Here is a 23,490-nt window from a genome sequence, read left to right as displayed (position 1 = left end):
CCTCCCACCCCAGCCCACCCCACCCCCCGCAAAAAAAAAATCTAGCTTGGAGCAGTATTTTCTGGTATTTGGAGATATTTATTTAGAAATAATATTTATGAATTTCGGTGGGAAAAATCCAAATAGTGGGAACCCTGATACAAAAGTATGCATAGTTTTCAAGCTAATTCTATTGCGAAAATTGTCCTTCCATCCTCTTTCTTGACTTTGTCCATTTTTATTACAAGGGAAGTTCTTACACAAAACCAGCATATGGCTCTTTGATGAACCAACAGTGCATGGCCAAGAAGCATGGAGCCTGGGGTTTATTTTGAGACCAAAGGGAGAAAATTAAGCCCAGAGGTACTTGTTTTCTGGGGGGAGGGGGAATCACACTCTTGTCTGTTAGGGTGAGGGGAATCTTCTTAATTTCACAGTTTTCTCCTATCTTTTTCATTCCCACCATGAATCTGAGTCTATAACTAGGGTCTTAACAGAACACACTTGACTGGTATGCAGGGGGCCTGCAATCTGATACCTGGCACCACAAAAAATAAATAAAAATTAAAGATATTGTTGGGTGTCGTTTGCTCAGGTTTATAATTCTAGCTACTAAGAAGCCTGAGGTCTAAGTTTAAAGCCAGCCTGGGTAGCAAAAAAAAAATCTGAGACTCATATCTCCAGAAAGCCAAAAGTAGAGCTGTGGCTCAAGTAGTAGAGTGACACCTAAGCCTTGAGTTCAAGCTCTAAGTCTGGCAGAGGGAGAGAGAGAGAGAGGGAGAGGGAGAGGGAGAGGGAGAGGGAGGGGTAAAGGGGGGAGGGAGGAGAGAGGAGGGGGGATAAATTACCCTTTGGCTATTTACCACATACTCAGGCATGTACTTTCAACTAATAACTATCCAAAGAACTCATCCCTTTTTGCCTTTGCAGCCAAATAACCAAAGGTGCCATCTTTCACAAAGAATGACTTTCAGCAATTTACATCCAAGAAGGGACCCAAAGTAAGTTGGAGAGCTGCCTCTTTTTGACTTGAGAGAAAGCCAGGCTGACAAAATTTAAATTAAAAAAAAGACGTCTGCAAAGTCTGCGTCTGAGGCCATGTGTGGCAGATGACCCGGTGACCTACCTGCCTGGCACAATCAAGAACGCTTCTCACCTGTGCACTTGGCCTGCTGACCAAGAGCTTCTGAAAAAAAGCTGGCTCTCAAAATACTGTGTAGACAGTGCTCCATCTAATGGCTGACAGGAGAGTTGCACACATAGCTTTTCACAGGTTCCATGCCAAACGATTCTAGAAACTGGGCTTTAGACCTAAGTGATCTATGCCAATAGTTCTTGGACTTTGTCTCACATTGGAATCTCTCAGAGTGCTTCTATAAAAAAAACCCTATGCCAAGACTACATGCCGTGCCAACTAAATCAGAATCTCTAGGCACAGCAAGAGGGAGGGGCTGAGGGGATTCCAGCATATCAAAAACTCCAGGTAAGCTGGGCATTGTATCTCAGGAGGCTGAGATCTGAGATCTGAGGATCTAAAGCTCACAATTTCCAGCCTCAGCAGGAAAATTTGTGAGACTCTTTATCTCCAATGAACTATCAAAAAGCCAAAAGTAGAGCTGTGGCTCACAGGGTAGAATGCTAGTTTTGAAAAAAACTCTTAGAAACAGTGCCCAGGCCCTGAGTTTAACTCCCAAGACTGGCACAAAACAAAACACAAACAAACAAATGAAAACTCAAAATAATTTTTAAAGGCAGTTATAGCTGGGAGACTATGGTCTTTGCAACCAAAGCAACAGAGTCGAAAGTAGAAAACTTCATATATCACATGTATCATAAGAAAAATCTTAGGTACAGACATTTATTTTTTTCTTCCATCAAGTTAGACTTTCAAAAAAACCCCACATGTACACAAACAAACACACGAGACCAACGTATAACATCCTAGAGGATGACAAACACAGACTTGCTGCAGTCCAATCCTGGACTGACAACGCCTGGCCTGTGACCTGCTGGGGTCACACTTCCTGTCTAGAAACCAGGACTCATTGTGCTATCCTGAAAGTTTTCCTAAAGTGAGTCTTGAAAATGATTTAGAGCAGATCTGACTACACAATAAATACGATTGATAATAAGTATGCTGTACCTTTTCAACTGGCTTTTCCAACTCCACCTATGAACATACATCATTTGAGGTTGATTTTCCATCAGTGAGTGGCCTGGGTGATAGGGTACATGCATTTGATCCTCTACACAAAGCTTCCAGAAACTTCCTTCATCTAAAAGGAATTGTAATTTCCACTCACCATGTGGGAGATGCTTTTCCTGAACCCTTCTTAAGACACCAAGTGTTATCAAGTCATTTAAATCTTGCCAGTATGCTTGATGAGAAATACTATCATTCATTATTGTCTAGTTTCACTTGTGGGGAAGTGAACAATTTTTTCCCTACATTTTCAATGTTGGATAATTGAGTCTATAAAGTAAACTATCAGTAGATAGATAAACAAAATAGCCACTTTATTTACTTATTTCATTTATTGTTGTGCTTCTCCTGGGCTTGAACTCAGGGCCAGAGCCCTGTCTCTCAGCTTTATTCCATTGAAGGCTGGTGCACTACCCTTTGAACCATAGCCCCACTTTCAGCTTTTTGCTTGTTCACTAGACTTAAGAGTCCCATGGTAACCAGGCTGGCTTTGAACCATGGTCCCCATAGCTCAGCCTCCTAAGTAGCTAGAATTATAGGGGTGAGCCACTGGTGCCTGGCTTAGTAAATGTTCATTTCTAATAGGTTTTGGGGGTGAGCCACTGGTGCCTGGCTTAGTAAATGTTCATTTCTAATAGGTTTTCAAGCAACGTTTCAGTTGCTGGTTGGGTAAATAGATTTAGAGAACCATTGGGCTAGCAGAGAGTAAATGAGTGTAAAAAAGTACCCGAAACAAGGTGAGTACTTGGAAGGAGTGTGTGTGTGTGTGTGTGTGTGTGTGTGTGTGTGTGTGTTGGGGGGGGTCGGCAGAGATGACTCACAGAACATAATGTTCCTAGGAAGGAGATACACAGGCTTCCCACAGATACATCACTAACTATATATAATCAAAACCACTGCTACAGAAAGTCATGGTTCAATGTTCCTTATGGAAAACCACTACTCCATTGATGGCCCTGAGTCATGTGGACCCACTCACCAAAGGAAAGCCCCGCAGTCTCCCTGGCAATGAATTGCATTTCCATTCCCAGCCCTTCCCCAGCTGAATGACAGCCACTTTCCACCGACACTGGCATGGCCACTGCTTTTTAGAGGGGTTGAGGGCCATTTGGTCCAGTGCCTGCTGCTGATAACATGACACAGGGAAAGTTATAAAGAGACAAGGTTATAACCTCTTGACTCCAGTGCAAGGCTGAGGGGTTCTCTGCCTTTGGCTGGCAAGTTCCCACAGTACCGTGGAGGTGTCACCAATGCTGTGGCCTTTCTGTCTCTCTGTCTTTGTCTCTTGTCTCTTCGTTGGTAGTAGGGTTTGAACTCAGGACCGCATGCTTAGCAGGCAGGCTCTTTGCCTACATACCGGCAGTCCTTTGGGCTTTAGTTATTTTTCACAGAGGCTCTCACACTTTTTGTCGTGCCAGCTATGGATTACAATCCTACTACTCCATGGCTATTACATTTCTGATTCACTTTTTTTCCCCTCAGGCTGGTCTCAAATCTGAATCTTCCCATCTCTGCCGCCTCAGTCAATGGGACTATAGGTGTGAGCTATGGTGCCTGGCCTTTTCGCTTTCCTCTTCAAGCCATCAGTATTTAACTCTGAGGGTGCCACCACGGTGACTTTATCTAAGCCTAATCACTTCTCAAAGAACTCAACTTCTGTACACCAGCATTAAGCCCCCCCCAACTCGATTGCTATTTGGGGTCCTTCCCCCCAGTTCATATGTGATGCATAGGACATGGCTTTTCAATGAAGAGAAGGAAGTCATGCAGTTTAAGTTACTATACATTTTCTTCCTCTGACAAATGCTATTTTCACACCTTCTGAAGAGGCTGCCTCCAAACCAACAAACACCTGCTGTTATAAATAAGTGCTTGCTCACTGGAAATAGCCAGAAGAGCCAGGGTGCACTGAAGTGGGGGTACCCCCAGCTCTGAGCAAGGGACGCTGTGTTCAAACAAACAACTTTCCCACATGAGATAGGGTAGAAGGAAAGCCACTGTGTCCTGAGAACCTCTCAGCCCCGTCTTCTTCTGTGCATGGAGCAGTCTGAGGAAGAGTTAGCCTCACTTGATGGATGAGGAAACTGAGCCTGGAACATTCAAGAACTAAGCCATTAGCTGGATGCTGGTGGCTCATGCCTATAATCCCAGCCTGTAATCACAACTGGGGAGGGAGCCGTGTTACAGGAATGAAGGAGCAGGATCAGAGGGCCTGTCTTCTCAAGCTCAGCCTCTCCCCACATTGTACCCAGCTCCTTCCTTCGAGTTAGCTTGGCATATGCTTCTTTTCCTGTCTGGCTGGATGCTAGGAGCAAGTGTGTCACTCTGTCGTGAACAAGAAATAATGCATTTGTGTTTTCTGCATGTCATTTCTACTTTGAACCTCTATTTCCACTGCAGTGATGGTCTTACCCATCATGGCTAGCGACCCCTGCAGGCAGCTCATCAATTTCTGGCTGCCACAGTACCAGGCACTGGCTGGAGATGGAGGTACCTTCCTGCAGGCCCTTCCCTTCTAGGCCCTCGTCCAGAGCTCTCCAGGATGCCCCAGGCCCAGCCAGCAACTTAGGGTGATAAGGGTGCCTTGGCTTCCCATCCTTGCTGGTTCCTGATGTACATGGCCCGTTGTAAATAGCTCCCGCTCTCTATCCAGCCCCTTCCTTCCTTCCCTTTAGGAGATCAAGTCTGTTCCCATAGTTACAACCTCTAATAATACTTCTATCCCCAAATTTAGGAACTGTGGGGTTTTTTTTTCTGTGCCATTCCTGGGTCTTGAATTCAGAGCTTGAGTGCTGTCTCTGAGCTTTTGTGCTCAAGGCTAACATTTTACCACTTGAGCCACTGCTCACCTTTCAGCTCTTTCTTCCTCCCTCCCTCCTTCCCTTCTTTTTTCCCTCCCTCCCTCTCCCCCTCCCTCTCTCCCTCCTTTCCTTCCTTCCTTCCATTCTTGTTAGTTGTAGATCAGAGTCTCATGGGGTTTTCTGCCCAGGCTGACTTCTACCTGCGTTCCTCAGATCACAGCCCCCTGAGTAGCCAGGATTACAGGTGTGAGCCACAGGCACCCAGCAGAATTGCGTGTTTTCGAGCAAATGATTCAACTCCTTGAGCCTCAGTTTTTCGAGGATTAAGTGGGATTTTATTTTTGAAAGATGAACAGTGGTACTTGTGTTTCCTCCTTCTGTTTCCTGGTGTTCTATCTCTCTCTCTGTCTGTCTGTCTGGGAAACTCCACACTGAAGCAGGGTTGCAAAGAGAAGTGAGACTGAAGATTGTGGTGATCAAAATCCAACGCGGTGAAGGACTCAGAGCAAAGGGAACTTCATGAATTAGAGCAAAGCCTCGTCCTGGAGAGCTGCAGATACTGGAGAAAGCTGGTCGGCCTGACAGAGCAGGCCCAGCCAGGCAGATTTCCAGGTGCAGCTGAAAATCCTGGAGTCTGTGGTGTAGTGGCATTGCAGTCTGTGGTGCAGTGGCATTGCAGTCTGTGGTGCAGTGGCATTGCAGTCTGTGGTGCAGTGGCATTGCAGTCTGTGGTGCAGTGGCATTGCAGTCTGTGGTGCAGTGGCATTGCAGTCTGTGGTGCAGTGGCATTGCAGAAGGATGCTCTGGTGTCCCCCTCCTCCTCCCTCCCTCCAGGCAGGCAGGGATGGGCAGGGTGTACCTGCTGGGCCCCCCTGGGCTTGACCTGGCCAATGAGATCACAGCCCATGCTTCCCTGCACGTCTCCCTAGGCGGGGGCTTCTCCTCCCTCGGTGGACACCAGGGCTTTGGGGGTGCCGTGGAGTCGCAGCCGGAAACAACCCCCAGCCTCAGTGCTGCATTGATTGACCTGCGGCCCCGGGGAGGTGCCGCGGTCTGACCGGCAGGGGGCGCGGTCGAGCCGCCGTGGCCGCGCGGGCGGCGTTCTGATTGGCCCGAGGCCGCGGGCGGCGTTCTGATTGGCCCGAGGCCGCGGGCCGCGCTCTGATTGGCCGGAGGCTGTGTCCGCCGCTTTCCCCACCCCGTCGGCGCTAAGTGCCCGGGTCTCGCCCTCCGCGGTGCCAGTCGGCGGCGGCGGCGGGGCCGGAGCGGCGGGGCCGGAGGGGACTCGATCCGGGCGGGAGGGCGCACACCACCGATCAGCCAGCCGGCAGAGCCCCGCATACCCAGCAAGATGCTGACCTGGCGGCTGCAGACCACGGCCGAGAAGGCCGAGCTGCAGGAGCTCAACGCCCGGCTGCACGACTACGTGTGCCGGGTGCGCGATCTGGAGCGGCAGAACCTGCAGCTGGAGGAGGAGCTGCGCGGCCGGCGCGGGACGGAGGCTCTGCGGGCCGAGGAGCGGGCCCGCCGCGTCCAGGAGGCGCGCGACCTGCGGCTGCAGCTGGACGAGCTGAGCCGGGCCACGGCGGAGGCCGCGGGCGAGCGCGACGAGCTGTGGCGGGAGCTGCAGGAGCTGCGGCGCCTGGACGCGGAGGTGGCGGCCGCGCGGGGCCGCCTGGAATCCGAGCTGGGCGCCCAGGGGCGGGCGCTGCAGGAGGCGCTGGGCGCACGTGCCGCCCTCGAAGCCACGCTGGGCCGTGTGCAGGCCGAGCGCCGCAGCCTGGACGAGGCCCACGAGCGCCAAGTGCGGGAGCTGCGCGCGCTCTCCTCCTCCGGCCCGACCGTGCACTACCGAGCCGCGCGCCGCCCCGGCCCCGCCGCCGCCGTCCCGCCGCGCCTGCGGGAGGTGTACGACGGCTACGCGCTGCTGGTGACCGAGTCGTGGCGGGAGGCCGCGCGGCGGTACGAGGACGAGGTGCGCGGGCTGGAGGAGGCGCTGCGGCGCGGCCTGGAGAGCCGGCGCCAGGCCGAGGCCGAGGCGCGGCTGTGCGCGCGGGAGGCGGACGCGCTGCGGGCCCGGGCGCTGGAGCTGGAGCAGGTGCGCGCACAGCTGGAGGACGAGCTCATGCGCCTGGGCGAGGAGCACGGGCTGCAGGCCGAGGAGCGGCAGGTGGGTGCCCGGGTCCCCCCCCCTCCACACACACCCGGGCCCAGCACGATCGGGGCGCTGGGGGGGAGACCCAGCTGGAACGACTCTGGAAACCTGGGTGCAGAGAGCCCCTTCCTTCATCTCATGACCACAGGACCCTGGCACCACCCCCAAAACACACACACACACACACACACACACACACACACACACACACACACACACACACACACACACACACACACACACACACACACACACACACACACACACACACACAGGTTCCTCACCTCACCATCCTGTGAGATCTTGGCGGGATTGGGCACAGGAGATCCTCTTCCCCCCAGGTTCCTTCGGATTTCCTGTGCTCCACAGAGCTGCTAGTCGGTGGGGGTCCCCAAAATCGAATGCGAAAGTTCCCCGACTTCCCTAAAGTGGCAAAGACACACCGCTTACTTAGACCGCTTCCCAGTCTTAAACAGGTTTCCCCAAACGGTGTTTTATTGAATTTAGTTCCGTGCACTTCTTGGGATTGGATTTAGGGTTTGCTAAGCAAGCACTCTGCTTTTTGTTGTTGTTGTTTTGTTTTTGTGATCGTTTGTTTTGTGTTTCTGTGGGGTTTTGTGTTTGTTTTCTAGACTCCTGTCCCCCAGCTGCAGACCGCTGGCAGGGGGCTCCTCCTGTGGCTCTTGGCTTTTTTTTTTCCTTTCTTTATTGATTTGTGGGGGGGGGGGGAGAACAGCAACCAAGGCTGAGCTGTTTTGCTCACAGCTTGAGCTGACGTCAGATCTCTGTGCAATGTAAAAATGACTGGAAAGCAGGCCCCGTGGTGGGGATGTTATTCCAAGTGCAGAGGAATATACAGTTGCCATTTCAGAGTGGCTGAGCCCTAACCCTCTTACACCCCACGGCGACACCCTTGACTGATTCAGTCTGGCCTGCCCCAGCCAGATTTGGGAATATTCCCAAACCATACTATCACTGTTTCTCAGGAACATCGTTTCAAATAACATAACAATTTCAGAAAGTATTGTTGTCGTTGTTGTTGTTTGGACCTTTTGACCTGGACTTACCACCCTTAGCCTTTTCCTCTCAAGGCTGACACTCTACCACTTGAGTGACAGCTCTTGTTTCTGGCTTCCATGGTTCATTGGCGGTTCAGAGTCTCTTCGACTTTCCAGCCCAGGCTGGCTTCAAACTGTGATGCTCAGACCTCAGCTTCCTGAGTAGCTGGGATTACAGGTGTGAGCCACTAGCACCTGGCTGTTCCATGTGATTTGATGGGATATACTTCCCTCTACACACACACACACACACACACACACACACACACGAGCAATGCAGGGCAGGAAGCAGCACACAATACCCAGTTTCTCCTGATCTGTCCATTCCCTGCTACAGTTTGTGAGGGAAATTTTTTTTTTTCCAGAAACCCTGGGAAGAGTGATCCATTCTCATGACATGTGTGCCTTGTTTGTGGGAAGTGTCCTCTGCTGGCCTGGCCTGTGCCTTAGGTTTGTCAGAGCAGAGTTTGCTGAACACACAAATTCCCAGCACTTTATATGGTTTTGGTCAGGCAAAGCCTGAGGAGCATGTTGGGAACTGTTCACAGAATCCTCGATGACATTTATAATTTATGCCAGCCTTTCTCAAGAAACACTTTTTTTGTTTTTGTTTTTTTTTTCTTATGAAAGTGAGCTCTTAGCCACTGGAATAGCTATTTGTGAAAAGGAAAACTTCCTTTTGATTGGAACGGGGATGGGACCAGCCACATGGTTAAGTTTCCCACTGGGGCTTGAACTCTTGACTCTGTTATCAGGAAGGTTACGTTCCTAATCACTTTTGTGACTCAGTTTCCCCATTTGTGAAACAAGGGTAATGAAAGGTACACAGGGGTGTCTACGTTTACTCTGGGTTTTGTTGTTGTTGTTGCTCGCTTGGAACTGTGATCCTCAGGTCTCAGCCTCCTGAGTCGCTGGGATTACAGGTGTCAACCACGAGCACATGGCTAGATGAGCTCGACAGGGGACAGCTCAAGTAGGGTAAAGAGAAAGTTCATTCCTTTGCTGCTAACAGCAGCACATTTTCCCTGAAAAGGAGCCAGATTTCATCCTGGGAAGTAATCTTTCTTAGGTTTTTACAGCATTAGGTAAAACCTCTAGGTTGGAATTAGCACACTGTGTCTGGTCTACTATCTACAAACTTGTGGAGGGGCAGAACCCAAGTCAGGGGATTGCTTGTGATTCCTGGGAAGGTCCCTGGGAGCCAAAAAGCTTTGGGTTCCCATGTTCTTGCTTTCAAAAGCCAACAGATGCCCCTCTGAGTGTGGGGAGCTGCCACTCCCATGTGGAAAGGACTGAAGCTGTACTTACTATAAGTCCTGCACAGGTATCAGAGGGGAGTCTGTTGGCTTTTGGAAGCAGGAACTTCGGGGTGGGAGAAATGACAGGTTCTCAAGTATTAATGCTTAGACATTGAACTTCTTATATTAGAAAGGACATACGCACCCATTTACAGCACATGTTGTGTTCTAACGTTGTGTCTGAGTATATATAGCCTCTGAAACAGGGAAACCAAATTTTAAAATTGAGGCTTAACTATAGAAGTGGTGAGTGTCCAGACTAAATGTGATAAGGCTTCTTGCTGAAAGCAAGGTCTGGCAAGACTAGCTTCAGTGAACCATTGATCTGCATATTGTGTCAGTGATTGGGGTTTGTTTAATGTAACGGCACTTGGGACATTAGCCAGTCATCTGTAAATTTATGCCCTGGCCTTAAAAGCTAAGTGAGTTTTGCTTTTATTTGCTTATTCATTTATTTTTAGCACTTCTTTTTTTTTTTTTTTTGGATCAGTTATGGGCGCTGTCCCTGAGCTTTCTCTGCTCAAAGCCAGCACTCCCCCATTTTGAGCCCAAGCACTACTTCCAGTGTTCTGGTGGAGCAAGAGTCTCTCATACTTTTCTGCCCAAGCTGGCTTTGAACTTCGATCCTCAGATCTTAGCGTCCTAAGTAGATAGGATTACAGGTGTGAACCAACAGCATGTGTTTTACTTTTAGCAATCTTTATGCTCAGTGAGAACCTCAAATAATTGTTGACTTACAGATGTAAGTGTCCATGAATGTAAACTGTTTACATGAAGGTTATGTGGGTTGTTTTTTTTTTTAATGATCAATCCAGTGTGCGTTTGTTCCTTGGTTTCAGAGCATTCTGTATTTAGTGTGGTTTGTTGATATCTTACTCGGAGCCTAAAAGTAATGTTGGGATTCCAGCAGCTTTGAAAATATATTCCTTTTCTCTTAGACTTCTAGTTTTAAAATTCTACAAGGGTAAGCATTCATAAGTGTGGCTTACTTTAGTTATTTATGTTCCTCTTACAAAAGTCTATGGACTAGAGAGGTGCTCTGGTGGCTGTCACGCCTGAAATCCTAGCTACTGCAGAGGCTGAGATCTGAGGATCATAGTTCAAAGCCAGCCTGAGTAGAAAAGCCAGTGAGATCCTTATCTCCAATTAACTAACAAAAAGCCTGAAGTGGAGCTGTGACTCAAGTAGTAAAGAACCAGTCTTGGCACAGCTCCCAAGCCCTGAGTTCAAGTCCTAACACAGGCACAAAAACAAAAATAACAGAAATAAAAGCTTATGGATTTCTCCAGTGCTGAAATATTTGGTTGGCCATGCAGGATGGGAGGCTAATGCAAATGGGAGCCATGAGCCAGATGAGGCCTGATCAGGCAAGCACTCTTCTGCTTCTCCAGCCCTTTCACCTCTGGTTTGTTTTTCAGATAGGGTCATCTCTCTACCTTGGACTCAGGTCTTCCTATCCCTACCTCCTGAGTAGCTGGGAGTACAGGCATAGTTGTGATCCATGGCTTTTCTTTTTATTCATCACATGTGGTTGGATGTATTTGAATAGCCTGGGTAGATGTCCTGGCTTTCTGATTGAACCAGTGTCTGAAACAGAGGTGCTCTGAATAAACTCATCCTCTGCTCCCATCATATGTGCCAAACAGAGAATCTAGCGTCCCAGCAAAATCCTCTGTGTGTAATACAACCCATCTCCTAGATGGAAGAGATCGTGTGTTTGAGATCGTCTTCGCACATGACTGGACTTGGTATCTCTCGTCCAGATCTCAGTTAGTATACAAGCCCCTCTGTTCTCTCTAGAGGGTGATTGACAGTCTGGAGGAGGAGAAGGAAGCCCTCACCGTGGCTATGGCTGGCCGACTGCGGGACTATCAAGAACTTCTACAGGTGAAGACCAACCTCAGCCTGGAGGTGGCAACTTACAGGTAAGGATGCTGCGGCCTCAGAGACACCCTGAGGCTTTGTGATAAGCAGAGGGCAGCCCCTGGCATGGCTGGGTAAACAGTTGTTCAGGACCAGAGAGGAAGAGCTGGGCCTGGCTCAGATCCCTGGGAAGGCCCCCCACTCCCCGAACCATGGCACTAGCTGAGCCATGCACCCTCCTCCGCTGATTCTGTGTCCTGGATCTCAAGTCAAGGGCTGTTCACCATTGGGGTGGCTCTGGCTTTCGGGCATGGCCATTGGGTTTTGACTGGAGGTGGTGTCCTTCTGGACGCTTTCATGTGGTGAAGACTTCACAAGTGGGTTGGTCTGTTAGTGGACCCCCAGTGAGAACATTTCATCCCCACAGCGAGACTTGGGGGGTTTTCTTTTCTTTCTGTAACGGTTCTCTGCTGGGAATGGAGACTTACATTCTGTTCCCTGTTTCTCTGGAATGTCCAGTCCTTTCCTTCCTTCTTTAGGTCTATAAAGTCAGGAATGCTCAGCAAGCACTTGTGTGAGAGCTTAGCAGCCACCTTTGCCAAAGGGTGCTCTGAGCCTACCGAAGCCCTCGGACTTCTCCCAGGGGAGAATGACGGGAAGTCATTTTTGCTGGCATGTCTCTCCCCAGTGATGGATTGACTCGGCCATCCCCTATGGACTCTGTGCTTTTCAGGCGTGAGTGATGAATTTCTCTAGACCCTTTCTGCCATCCAAGTCTACCCAGGGAAAATAAGTTCTGCCAGGAGTCTTGGTGTGGGCGGCTGGCTGGCTTGGAGGGTTACCCTTGCCACAGGCCTACTGCCACCAAACACATATAGATGATTAAATCACATAATTCATTCCTTTGTAGAAATGTATTTTTTTCCCAGTAGTCTGTGCTGTGGCTCAGATTCTCAGGACAGAGATGGGAATTCATGTTTATGCCAGTGCATGAGCTAATGATTTCTTTCTTTTTTTTTTTTTTGCCAATCCTGGGCTTGAGCTTAGGGCCTGAGCGCTGTCCTTGGACTTTCTCAAGGCTAGAGCTCTACCACTTGAGCCTCAGCACCACTTCTGGCTATTTTTTCTATGTATGTGGTACCGAGGAATTGAACCCGGGTCTTTGTGCATGCTAGGCAAGCACTTGAACCACTAAGCCAAACTCCCGGCCGAGCTAATGATTTCTCTGAGTCTTTCAAAACCCTGACCCACCATCTTTAAGCAGCTCGGCCTTCTTCTCACCATGGCTTTACTGAGGATCTTGGGACAGTCATCTCCACAGGGCAGCGGGGTCCATGGCTGCCAACTCTGGGGCCAGAATTGCTTCCCCTAGTGGGCCCACTGATCTGCCCCTGGCATTTCCTGTGATGGCCGTTCCCACACAAACTGCTTTGTGGACAGTCATTGCCCTGGGACCCACTGGATTGGATATCTCATAAGCAAGGAAAAGGACATTGTCTCTTTTCGTAGTATGGCATATTTGCTGCAGATTTTTGGTTGGCTTTGTTTATTGGTTTTGGTATTAACAGGGATTTGAACTCAAGGCCTTATTTGAACCACACATCCAGCCCCTTTGCGCTTTCATTATTTTGCAGTTCAGGTCTCACTTTTTTTTTTCTGTTGTCATTTTTGTCTGTGTCCTTGGATTGAGATTTTCCTACTTCCATCCCCGGAATAGCTGAGATTACAGGCGTCAACTGCAGCCCTGGGATTTTGTGTTGTGGTTTATGCTGCTGAGCAAGGCCAGCTCTCAGTGGGTCTGAACCCTTTCCCAGCCTGGATAGGTTGCTTGTCCTACAACCTTTGCAGTGAATGAGAAACATAAGTAATCACAGAAGAATGAAATATCATTTCTAAATACTGGCTTCTAATTGTATCAGCAAACAAAGAATTTGATAGAGCAAATAAGACAGTATAGAATGAAAACCAAGAAAACATCAAAGAGTTCAAGAATGAAGGTTTTCATCAAACTTCGTTCATGACAGAACAACCCTGCCTGGCAGTTAAACATGGGAATGAGATCTGCCAGTGCTCATGTTCTGAGTAAGGGCAGAAACAACCTTTATCTCTCTTTTGATCATAATTTTTTGCCCCCCCCCGCCATACCCCAGTTTCTAATATTGACCTACAGATGGCTTTGGGGCTGTGATTTACAAAGGGACATGAGATAGAGCTCTACCTGAGTCTGTGGCCCATCTGACCCCTCAGGGTTCAGGTCCTGTGGAGTGGATCCTGCTTGCCTCCTCTCCTACCCACTGTGATGTCCCTCACGGGACTGGCTAGCTGTGAACTCACAAAAGTCTGGGGTAACCCGGACTCTCTCTGTGGAACCCACCTTCCACTGTGCTCTGTGTGGAGGCTCAGGGAGGTACTCTCCCTCCCTTCTCTCACAGCTCCATGCCTGTATGCGCATGCGTGCTCCATATAGGTGTGCCTTCTGGAAGCATCCTCTGCCTGCCTTTCCTCTCCCTCTTGCCCTCATTTCTGAGAGGTATTCTCTGTGGTAGCCAGGCATCCACAGTGCCAAGCAATGGCGGATATGCCATGAAATTCCATTAGGATCATCTATCCTAGACAGATGGCCCCCAGCGTGGAGCTGGTTAGAACGCTGGGTGGGCCATTAGGCCTGGAGCCCGGCCAGAGGCTGCGTTATCGCTCGGTTGTGCTCCATGGATTTGTGTGGAAGTCCTAACCAGGAACTGGGTTTTCCCATAAGTGTGCTTGTTTGCCTGCTGGAGGATCTGCCAGCCTGTGGAACAGCATGAAATGTTCACTAATAGCTTTGTGATTCAGGAGCTTGGCATCTCTCTCTCTCTCTCTCTCTCTCTCTCTCTCTCTCTCTCTCTCTCTCTCTCTCTCTCTCTGTCTCTCTCTCTCTCTCTCTCTCTCTCTCTCTCCTCTCTCTCTCCTCTCTCTCTCTCTCGCCTCAGGGCAATTTTCCTCCATGGCTTTCAAAATGGTTAGATCTGGTGAGCGCCTTGGGAAATGCTCCATGCATTCTTGAAGTTGGCTGCATCTAAAGTGGGCTCACACGTTTAGATCCTAAACGAATCAGGAGGCTGAGATCTGAGGATCACAGGGCAAAACCAGCCCAGGCAGAAAAATTCTACAAGACTTTTATTTCCCATAAACCAGCAGCACAAAAGCCCAAACTAGAGGCATGGTTCAAGCTGGAGGGGCTCCAGCTCTGGCCCCTCGCTGTAGGATGCTACCTCAGGGACCCTGGGTGCTCTTCCCTGGAGCTGGATGCGGCCCTGAACGTTCCACTTAGCCCACAGGCCTCAGAATTTTCTTGGCGATGGAAGCTATTTGTGTTCCTGGCACGTAAAGTGCCTGGTCATGAGGGTGTGGGATTCAGGGACTGGTGTTGTGTTTCCTGGCCTCCATCCTGGCTGGAAGGGCTGAGGCTCTGGCCTTCGCCTCTGGTCTTTCCACACGGGTGCACTTTAGTCACTGCTGATGTGGCTGGCCCACCCATGTGCATCCCTTTGAGCGCGCGCGCACGCGTGTGTGTGTGTGTGTGTGTGTGTGTGTGTGTGTGTGTGTGTGTGTGTGTGCCTAATTGAAGATAAGCATCTCCTAGGCTGGCACGGAACATTGATGGGCAGATCTCAGCCTCCTGAGTGGCTGAGATTATAGGCGTGAGTCACCGATGCCTCGCTCCCTTGAGCTTTTGGCCTTTCTTCTAGCTGCCTGCAGGAGGGTCCTGCCTCTGTGGGAATCATCCTGGAATCATCATTTCTGTGGAAATAAACCTTTGTGTGGTTTGCCTGAGTCGCCAAGCCCCAGTGGAAATCTAGGCTTCCTCCTCTGTTTTCCTGCCTGGCTCTTGCTGGTAACATCAGCATTTCCCAGTGGGCTGTGCTTCTGGTCGCCCTTTGCCCATTCACTGTGTATTTCTGAGAGCTGGAGTGAACAAACTCACTTGTTACTCTAGCAACGAAACCACAGAACCCACAGCCTCCGGCAGCCTTGAGGTGTCTGGGAGACCTTGCTGATTTGAGACCCCAGGCTCTGGGCACCAGCACTGCACTGTGTCCTTGAAGCCACCCCCCATTCAATGCCAAGGTCTGGAGAATGGAGATAACACTTTGAGAATGTGGGACTTAGACACACACACACACAAATATATTCCTCTAGACCCCGTTATGAAAACCACAGATTCAGCCCAGCTGCCTAACTGTGCTGCAGCTCCTCATTCTTCTCCATCAGCTGGTTCTCCCAGAATCCCCCATGATTTCTGGTTGGGGGCCCACAGGTGTTCTGGGGTCCTGAAGCCCAGATAGAGAGCTGACCTGGGTGGTGATCCCCAGAGAAGCAAGACCTCCTCTCCTCAGCCCATCTCGTCAGTGCCAACTTGGGTCTGCCCCTCCTGGGAAGGGAGGGAAGTCTCCAGAAAGGGCTGGGTTCTCTGAACTAATGATTCCCTGGCCCACGCATTCTCCTCGTTCAGCTCCTGTCTGTGCCAGGTGGGGTCCAGGGACCTGGAAGAGAGCAGAGCCATGGAGCCAGGCGGGAATGAGTGGGGAGGTGCAGCCCCCAGCCCAGCCACCTCTCCAGGCTGAAACCCTAAAACTCATGGCATTGTGACAGTATCTTCATCTGCCAAATACTGCCCCGTATATTCTATAATAGAGGCACATCCCTCTCCCTACCCACGCAATTTCCAATTTTTTTTTGCCAGTCCTGGGGTTTGAACTTAGGGCATGAGCATTGTCTGTGGGCTTTCTCAAGGCTAGCGCTCTACCCCTTAAGCCAGAGCACCATCTCAGGCACCAAGGAATTAAACCCAGGGCTTAGTGCATGCTAGGCAAGCACTCTGCCACTAGGCCATACTCCCAGCCGATGATTTTTTTTTTAATGACTTAAAAAAATTATTTTTGCAGAGCCTTGTTGGAAGGAGAAAGCAATCCGGAGATAGTTGTCTGGACAGAGGAAGTTGCAAACATGCCACAAGGTAAATGAGTATAAAGAAAAGATCACTAACTCCATACCAGAAAGACAGGTTTAGTACAAATGTGTTTCTCTCTCTCTCTCCCTCTCTCTCTCTCTCTCTCTCTCTCTCTCTCTCTCTCTCTCTCTCTCTCTCTCTCTCTCTCTCTCTCTCTCTCTCTCTCTCTCTCGCTTTCTTCCTCCCCCACTTTGTGCCAATCTTGGCACTTGAACTCAGGGCCTATGTGCTATCCTTGAGTTTTTTGTGCTCAAGGCTGCTGCTCTACTACTTGAGCCACAGCTTTGCTACCAGGTTTTTGGTGGCGCATTGGAGACAAGAGTCTCATGGACTTTCCTGACTGAGCTGGCTTCAAACTGTGTTCTTCAGATCTCAGCCTCCTGAGTAGCTAGGATTCTAGGTGTTCACCACTGGGTACTGACAGTTTTCAAGCTTCTTACTGGGTTGTGGAGACCTTATATTTGCAGCTACTTTGAATCTACTTTAGCAGCTGCATGCCATGCCCAAGGAGGAAGCTATGAATAAAGAGCCCTAATTGTAAGCTTTGTTTTCAGGCTTTAAATTTCCACAAGCTTCTGTAGGGGGAAGGGGATGTGAGTCTTGGCTGATTTTTTCCAGGACTAGCATCCAACTGTCTTCCTCATCTCCACATTCTGGATAGCTGGGATTACAGGTGTATCTGCCATACCCAGCATACTTCTAAAATTCAGAAAAGAAAATGATGCCTATCCTTGTAATGAAACTCTTCCATTCAATTTCTGCAGAATTCAGAAACACATCCTATCGATATACGGACTCACTATTACAGAGGAAAAATGAAAGAAATCTACTTCTAACCCAGAAACCACCCCTGGCATCTGCAAATCACAGTTGGCCTCTGTATTCCAAGGGAGTCAGGCACCTTTCGTCCCAGACAGCAACATCTGTCGGAAGTGCAGCCGCAAGAAGAGTCCTGACCCCAGGGTCTTCTTTGTCTACTACCACCTGGCAGGAAAACATTTATGAAAAAACAAGCAAGGGTCAGGCCCGTTTCAGAACCATCTCTCCAACCCGTGGTGTTGGGAGAGATATGAAAACGTTCCCTAGCCAACCAAAATCCGAAGGTACCAGAGACATTTTCAGTCATTCAGCCCCCGAGTCACTCCATGAGGGCCGAGGTAGCAGGGCTGGAGCTGCAGAAGGCGTGCAGTCACACGAGAGGACTGTCATTCTGGGAAAGAAAACAGAAGTGGACACCACCAGCGAACAGCAACGAGATAGACCGGGAATTCAAATAAAACCAGAAGAAAAAATGTTTGATTCTAAAGAGAAGGCTTCCGAGGAAAGAAACTTAAGGTGGGAAGAATTAACAAAGTTAGATAAAGAAGCGAGAAAGAGAGAAAGCCAGCAGTGGAGGGAGAAAGCCAACGGGAAAGAAGCATTGAAGGAGAAAGATGTCAAAGAAAGAGAAATCCCAATAACCCTTGAAGCATCCCAGGGCAGCCGGGACACAGAGAGGGTAAAAAGAGAGACCAGGTTCAGGTTAGATTCCAGCCACACCGCCAGCTCTCTGCCAGGCGATCCCATGACCGAAACCATCGCAGAAAACATCGTCACCAGTATCCTCCAGCAGTTTACACAGTCCCCCGACACGGAACTGTCTGCTGATTCCTTTCCAGACACAAAAGTCACGTACATGGGCAGGCAGGAGCTTCCTGGTGGAGAGAAAACCAAGACGAAGATAGTTGTGGAATCTAAACTGAGGGAAGACGTAGATGTTTCTCAAGAAGCAGGCCTAGATTACCTTCTAAGCAAGAATGTGGAGGAGGTGAGCCTGAAGGGGAAGTCGACCGAGGGGATCATAGGAGATATAATCAATCTGGGGCTGCAAGGGAGGCAGGGGAAGGCAAAGGTGGTCAGCGTGGAGATCACTGAAGAGCCCCTGAGCTACGTGGCTGGGGAGGAGTCTCCCGCGCCCTTTCAAGTGGAGGAAGCTGATGACACGATTCCCAGCTCCACGGGGCTTGTAGAGGAAGAGGATGAGCGAGGGGCAGATGTCCCATTCTCCGATCCCCTGCATGGCAGGACCCGGCAGCCCTGGAGACACAGACCTCGCGTGGAAGAAGTGACAGAGGCAGGTGACTCGGAGGGAGAGCAGAGTTATTTCGTGTCCACCCCAGAAGAGCAGCCTGGGGGGCCTGGCAGAGACGATGATGAAGCCTCGGTGTACGGGCAGATCCACATCGAAGAAGAATCCACCATCAGGTACTCCTGGCAAGACGAGATTGTGCAGGGCTCGTGTCGGAGGAAGCGGGGTGAGGTGACAGGAGAGAAGGACAAGGATGTGAAGGCTGTGGATGTTCTGGCCCCCTCCTTAGGGGGTAGCCTGGGCTCTGCCCACTGGAAGGAAGAAGCTAGTGGCGAGTTGCACACGGAACCCACAGTCATTGAGAAAGAAATCAAAATCCCCCACGAATTCCACACCTCCATTAAGGGGGTCTTCTCCAAAGAGCCCCGACACCAGCTAGCGGAGGTGATTGGACAGCTGGAGGAAACACTTCCTGAGCGCATGAAGGAAGAGCTGTCCCCCCTCACCAGGGAGGGCCAGGGGGAGCCAGGGAGCGTCTCGGTGGACGTAAAGCAAGTCCACAGCTCGGGGGGCAGCGCCGTGACCTTAGTCGCAGAAGTCAACCTCTCACAGACTGTGGATGCGAATGAGTTAGACCTGGAGGAGCTGAGCCGGGATGAAGCCGGGGAAATAGAGAAGATGGTGGAGACCGTGGTCAGGGAGAGTTTGATCAAGCGTCCTGGCAGAGCCGCTGGGGACGCAGACAGGGAGGACAGGACAGAGGTGCCAGCTGAGGGCATTCGCTTCAAGCGCTGGGCCACCAGGGAGCTGTACAGCCCATCTGCTGAGCAGGACGATACCAGCCCGGCCTCTCACAGCACAGAAGGGCATGCTGCCCAGGGCCCAGTGTCTGCCACTGTGGAAGTCAGCAGCCCACGGGGTGTTGTGCAGTCTCACATGGTGGAGGATGTGAGGCGCATTAAGCTAGGCCCCACTGCCATCTGGGGGACTCAGCAGGTCTCCCACGGAGCAGCTGGTGCAGAGGTGTTGGAGGTAAGTGGGGACCTGAGGCCAGCAGGCGGCTCGGAGCGGGCCAGCCGATCTGTGAGGCTCTTCGCCTCAGCTTCCCATCCCAGTCAGCTTTCCCCAGCAGTCCTCTTTCCAGGGCCTGACCGAGAAGAGCCTGGCCTGGCGGAGCGGTCTGCAGATGTTGACACATCTGGAAGGCCCAGCCCATCTGGTTTCCAACAGTTCCAGGTGAAAAAGGAAATCCACTTTCAAGGTCTCACTTCTGGGTCAGCCAATGTTGAGGGTAACTTGGAAGCAGGAGAGTCAGTGGGTACCCACACTTCTGTCAAGCACCTCCAGTTAAGCCCTAAAGAAGGGCTCAGGAGGGAGATCGAGTTCATAGCTCCCCTCCCCGACCGAGTGGGTTGGGGCCCCAGAGGAGAGTCACCAGGGAACAACACGCCTGTCACGTACATTGCCGCAGAGGAGACAGTTTCCCAGCCTGTGGAATTTAATGACGCAGGGGACACCATCCATGTAGTGGGCTCAGCTGACACGACCCAGGCCACTCAGGGTTATGGCACCAGTAGACAAGGGCTCATGATGGAACAGAGAACGTTCCAGAGGCTCATTTCTGAATCTGCAGGGGAGGACAGCGTGGGGGACACAGACACAGAAGTGTCGACGAGCGTGAGTCGGTCCTTCAGGCACATTCAGCTAGGGACAGCAGAAACGAAAACCTCTGAGCATGTGGTCATCCGTGGACCCCTGCCCAAGACATCCACGACTGGTGGTTCCGTGGTTTCCTCAGAACTAGGCAGGGGAGGTGACAGTCCACTGGGGCCCAAGGAAACTTCATTTACTTTTCAGGTGGACCTGAGCAGTGCCAGGACAAGCCCCAGCGCGAGCCCAGGGGCAAGGATGGAGGCAGAAGCTTCTGACTCCGGTGGCTGGAAAGCCACAGACAGTAGGGGTGTTGGAGAAGCGAGCAGGAGCGTTCGGCCTTCTGATGGGGAAGAGAAAGGGGCAGAGCAGGCTGGGTTTGACAAGATGGTGCAGCTACAGAGAATCGTAGACCAAAGGTCGGTGGTTTCAGATGAAAAGAAAGTGGCCCTCCTCTACCTAGACAAGGAGGACGACGACGAGGAGGAGGAGCAGGAGGAGGAGGAGGAGGAGGAGGAAGAGAGTGACGGGCATTGGTTCTGATAGACTGAAACGTTCTGATTCACCTGGCATCTTGTTTTGGTGGCATGCCAAAAGAGGTTCGTGATCAAAACGTCCTCTTTCTACATTTTCTTTGGAGAACTCCAGGCATTGTCTGTTTCACTTGAGAGTTTGTCAGTAAAGGTTCCAAGGGTAAATTTGTTCCTTGAAAGGCTTTGAAATTTTATCTTCATATTGGAACCTTTTACAAAATACTTCTTAATCTTAAAAACATTTTTTTTCGAGCTTGGCTGTGTGTACCTAATGCCTATAATCCTAGCTACTCAGGAGACTGAGAACTGAAGGATCATAATTCGAAGCCAGATTGAGCAGAAAAGTCCTGTGGGACTCCAAGATAACCAGCAAAAGGCTAGGATGGTGGTGTGGCTCAAGTGATAAAGCAACAGCCAAGCAAACAAGTCCTGAGTTCAAGCCTTGGTACTGGCAAAAAAAAATAAATAAATAAACCCACCAAAAACAACCACCACAAAAAAACCACTTTTCTCTGAGTGGGGAGTTTTTCATCCAGTCACAGACAGTTTGCAACTGTTTGAAGCTATAATTAATCACCTATAAACAAGATGCTTACCACATTAACCTTAACCTCAGATTGAAATAATATATATTTGAGTAATCTTTATTTGCATGTGCTAAATACGGAATAATAATAAACTAACACTTCAGGGAAAATACATTTTTCTCTTTTTCTGTGTATGTCTTTTCAAAAAGAAATCATGGAAATGAAGCAAGACTATGTGAAAAGTATCTACCACATGATTTCTTTAGGAGACAGTTAACTTTTCAGAGATTTAAGCTCACTTTAAGGTTTGAGTGAATTGCTTTATATGTGCAAAAAACGTTTGTGGAGAGGACTGCCGTAATCTAATGTCACCTTTTGAATCTATCCTGCTGTCTGTGTTCATATAGAATTTTTCCGGGGGCGAGGGGTACGATGGGGATGATGGGAGCACAGCTTCTTAGTCATGATGCTGGATGGTGAAGGATTGCTATCTGAACACTACGTTTCTGTTCTGACCTAAGTTCTAGAGTAGCCAGCATCTGTCAAGGTCTGTGGACCTGGCCTGCTCTGAGCCTTCGCCCTTAGCAGCAGAATGAGACCCTCCAGTCAACAGAGTGTAGACTGCTATGCAGACGGCCATGCATGCTTGTCATCCTAGCTACTCGGGGCTAAGATCTGAAGATCACACGTAGCCCAGGCAAACAAATCCAAGAGACACTTATCTCCAGTTAACTAGCAAAAAAACAGAAGTAAATGGTAGCGTGCCAGTCTTGATTTAAAAACAAACAAAAAGCTAATGAGTGTGAGGCTCTGCGTTCAAGTCCCAGTACCAGTATACACATGCACACATTAAAAAAAAAGAAAAGTACAAGTGGATGGTGACCCTCAAAGACGCCCTTCTGAACACCACCTGTGAGGTGAGAATCAAGGGGAAAAATCAACTACTGCACACCATTCTTGTGGGCACATTCTGCACTTGCCACACAAATCATGTTTGCATGTGTGTGTAGGGGGAGGGGAGGAACTGGCCAGGGATACACATTAATGCATAGACAAAATAAGCTCCCATCTTTAAAGTGTTGTAGCCCCTCGCATTAAAAATAGCCTCTAGCAGCGCAGCATTATTTCAGTCTAGACCAGCAGCTTTCTCTCCAGATGGTGGACCTGACAACCATGCACTGGGGAAGAAGGATCTGAGCTGACGCCACTTCCAGGTATGTTAAGAGGCTGGTGGCAAGGCTGTGGCATGGAGGCCCCTCCTGCGTCACAGGGTACCAGGTGCATATCTCGTGTGCCAGGAACAGGGAGTGAGGCAGGTAGGTTAGGGAGAGCCATTTGTAGAGGGGAGTACAGCATGCTTTCTAAGATCATCTTACCAAACCCCCCCCCACAAACCGGGGTTTCAAAAGGAAGATGATTTGAATCAAAAGCTTGAACCTGTCTTACCCATCTTCCATCTGAGCTAGTGACTATCACCCTGATAGAGAGGTGAGTGGATTTCAGCGATGCCATTTCTAATATGGTCAAAGATATGCTGATTTCTTTGGCTATAACTGCCAGTGGTATTGGACTAAGTGATTTCTTAGACCTTGTCAAGGTGATGACAAGATTGAGGATGTGACCTAGCTAGGTTGGGTCAATCCTTAGCTGGTGGACTTAGCTTGTAATGCTAGCAGTATCATGTCCCCTTTGGTTTATTTTTTGAAGATAGACATTGTAAATCTTCATTTCCGGTTCCAAGTAGGAATGCATGCATTCGAGGAAATGTCTCAAAGCATGTAACCAGTATGAAGTCATGAGCTGTTATCGCTTTCTAAACGCTGGATTACCAGGGAGCAGGATTCACCTTCAAGATTGTGGCAGATCACTCCCAAAGCTCTGTGTTCTTTAAAACCAATCACCTTGAACAGGAGAGAAAGCAGCGCTGTAGTTGGGCAGGGTTGGAATACAACCCGTCTTGTTATTGTTTAGACACAACGGGATGATTGAATGTTTTGCCGCTTTCCCACTGGTTTGTTTTGATGGTTTAAGATGTCTCTTGACAATGGAATCATCTAAGAAGCTGATTTTGCTCACCTACTGTTCTCTACATAGGGAAATATCACAAGAATGTGGATATAAAAATAAAATCCTCCCCCATTTTTGCTGAAGTGAATGTTTTCCAGTTGAGTTTGGTATAATAAACTCTAAAAAAGTGAGTATTATTTCAGATGCCTGTTTTTTTTGTTGTTGTTGTGTGTTTGTTTTGTGGTAGCACCGAATTACTGGAGAGAGTATGTGTGAAAAGCACCAGTTCAGTTCCTCAACCCTGTGGAGACTAGAAAGTGACAGGTCAGAAACCAACTAGCTTGTGTTTCACCGTAGA

General features: G+C 49.6%; 1 protein-coding gene across 2 annotated transcripts; it reads left to right on the top strand.

The window, feature by feature from the left end:
• Positions 1–6,237: 6,237 nt before the first annotated feature.
• Positions 6,238–23,323, top strand: Synm (synemin). 2 transcript variants are annotated; one of them, XM_090321587.1, is made up of 5 exons: positions 6,238–7,153; positions 11,295–11,419; positions 16,283–16,353; positions 17,112–19,447; positions 20,273–23,323. In XM_090321587.1, exons 1-5 carry the CDS (start codon positions 6,335–6,337, stop codon positions 20,606–20,608), a joined length of 3,687 nt encoding a protein of 1,228 aa, XP_090177713.1. In that variant the 5' UTR covers positions 6,238–6,334; the 3' UTR covers positions 20,609–23,323. The 2 variants fall into 2 exon arrangements, with proteins under 2 accessions (XP_090177713.1, XP_090177712.1); XM_090321586.1 differs by having other exon boundaries at positions 17,112–23,323.
• The last annotated feature ends 167 nt before the right edge of the window (positions 23,324–23,490 follow it).

Source organism: Megascapheus bottae, chromosome 30 (assembly GCF_031878675.1).
Source record: "Megascapheus bottae isolate mThoBot1 chromosome 30, mThoBot2.hap1, whole genome shotgun sequence".
Lineage (NCBI taxonomy): Eukaryota > Metazoa > Chordata > Mammalia > Rodentia > Geomyidae > Megascapheus > Megascapheus bottae.
This window is presented reverse-complemented; position numbering and strand designations above follow the sequence as displayed.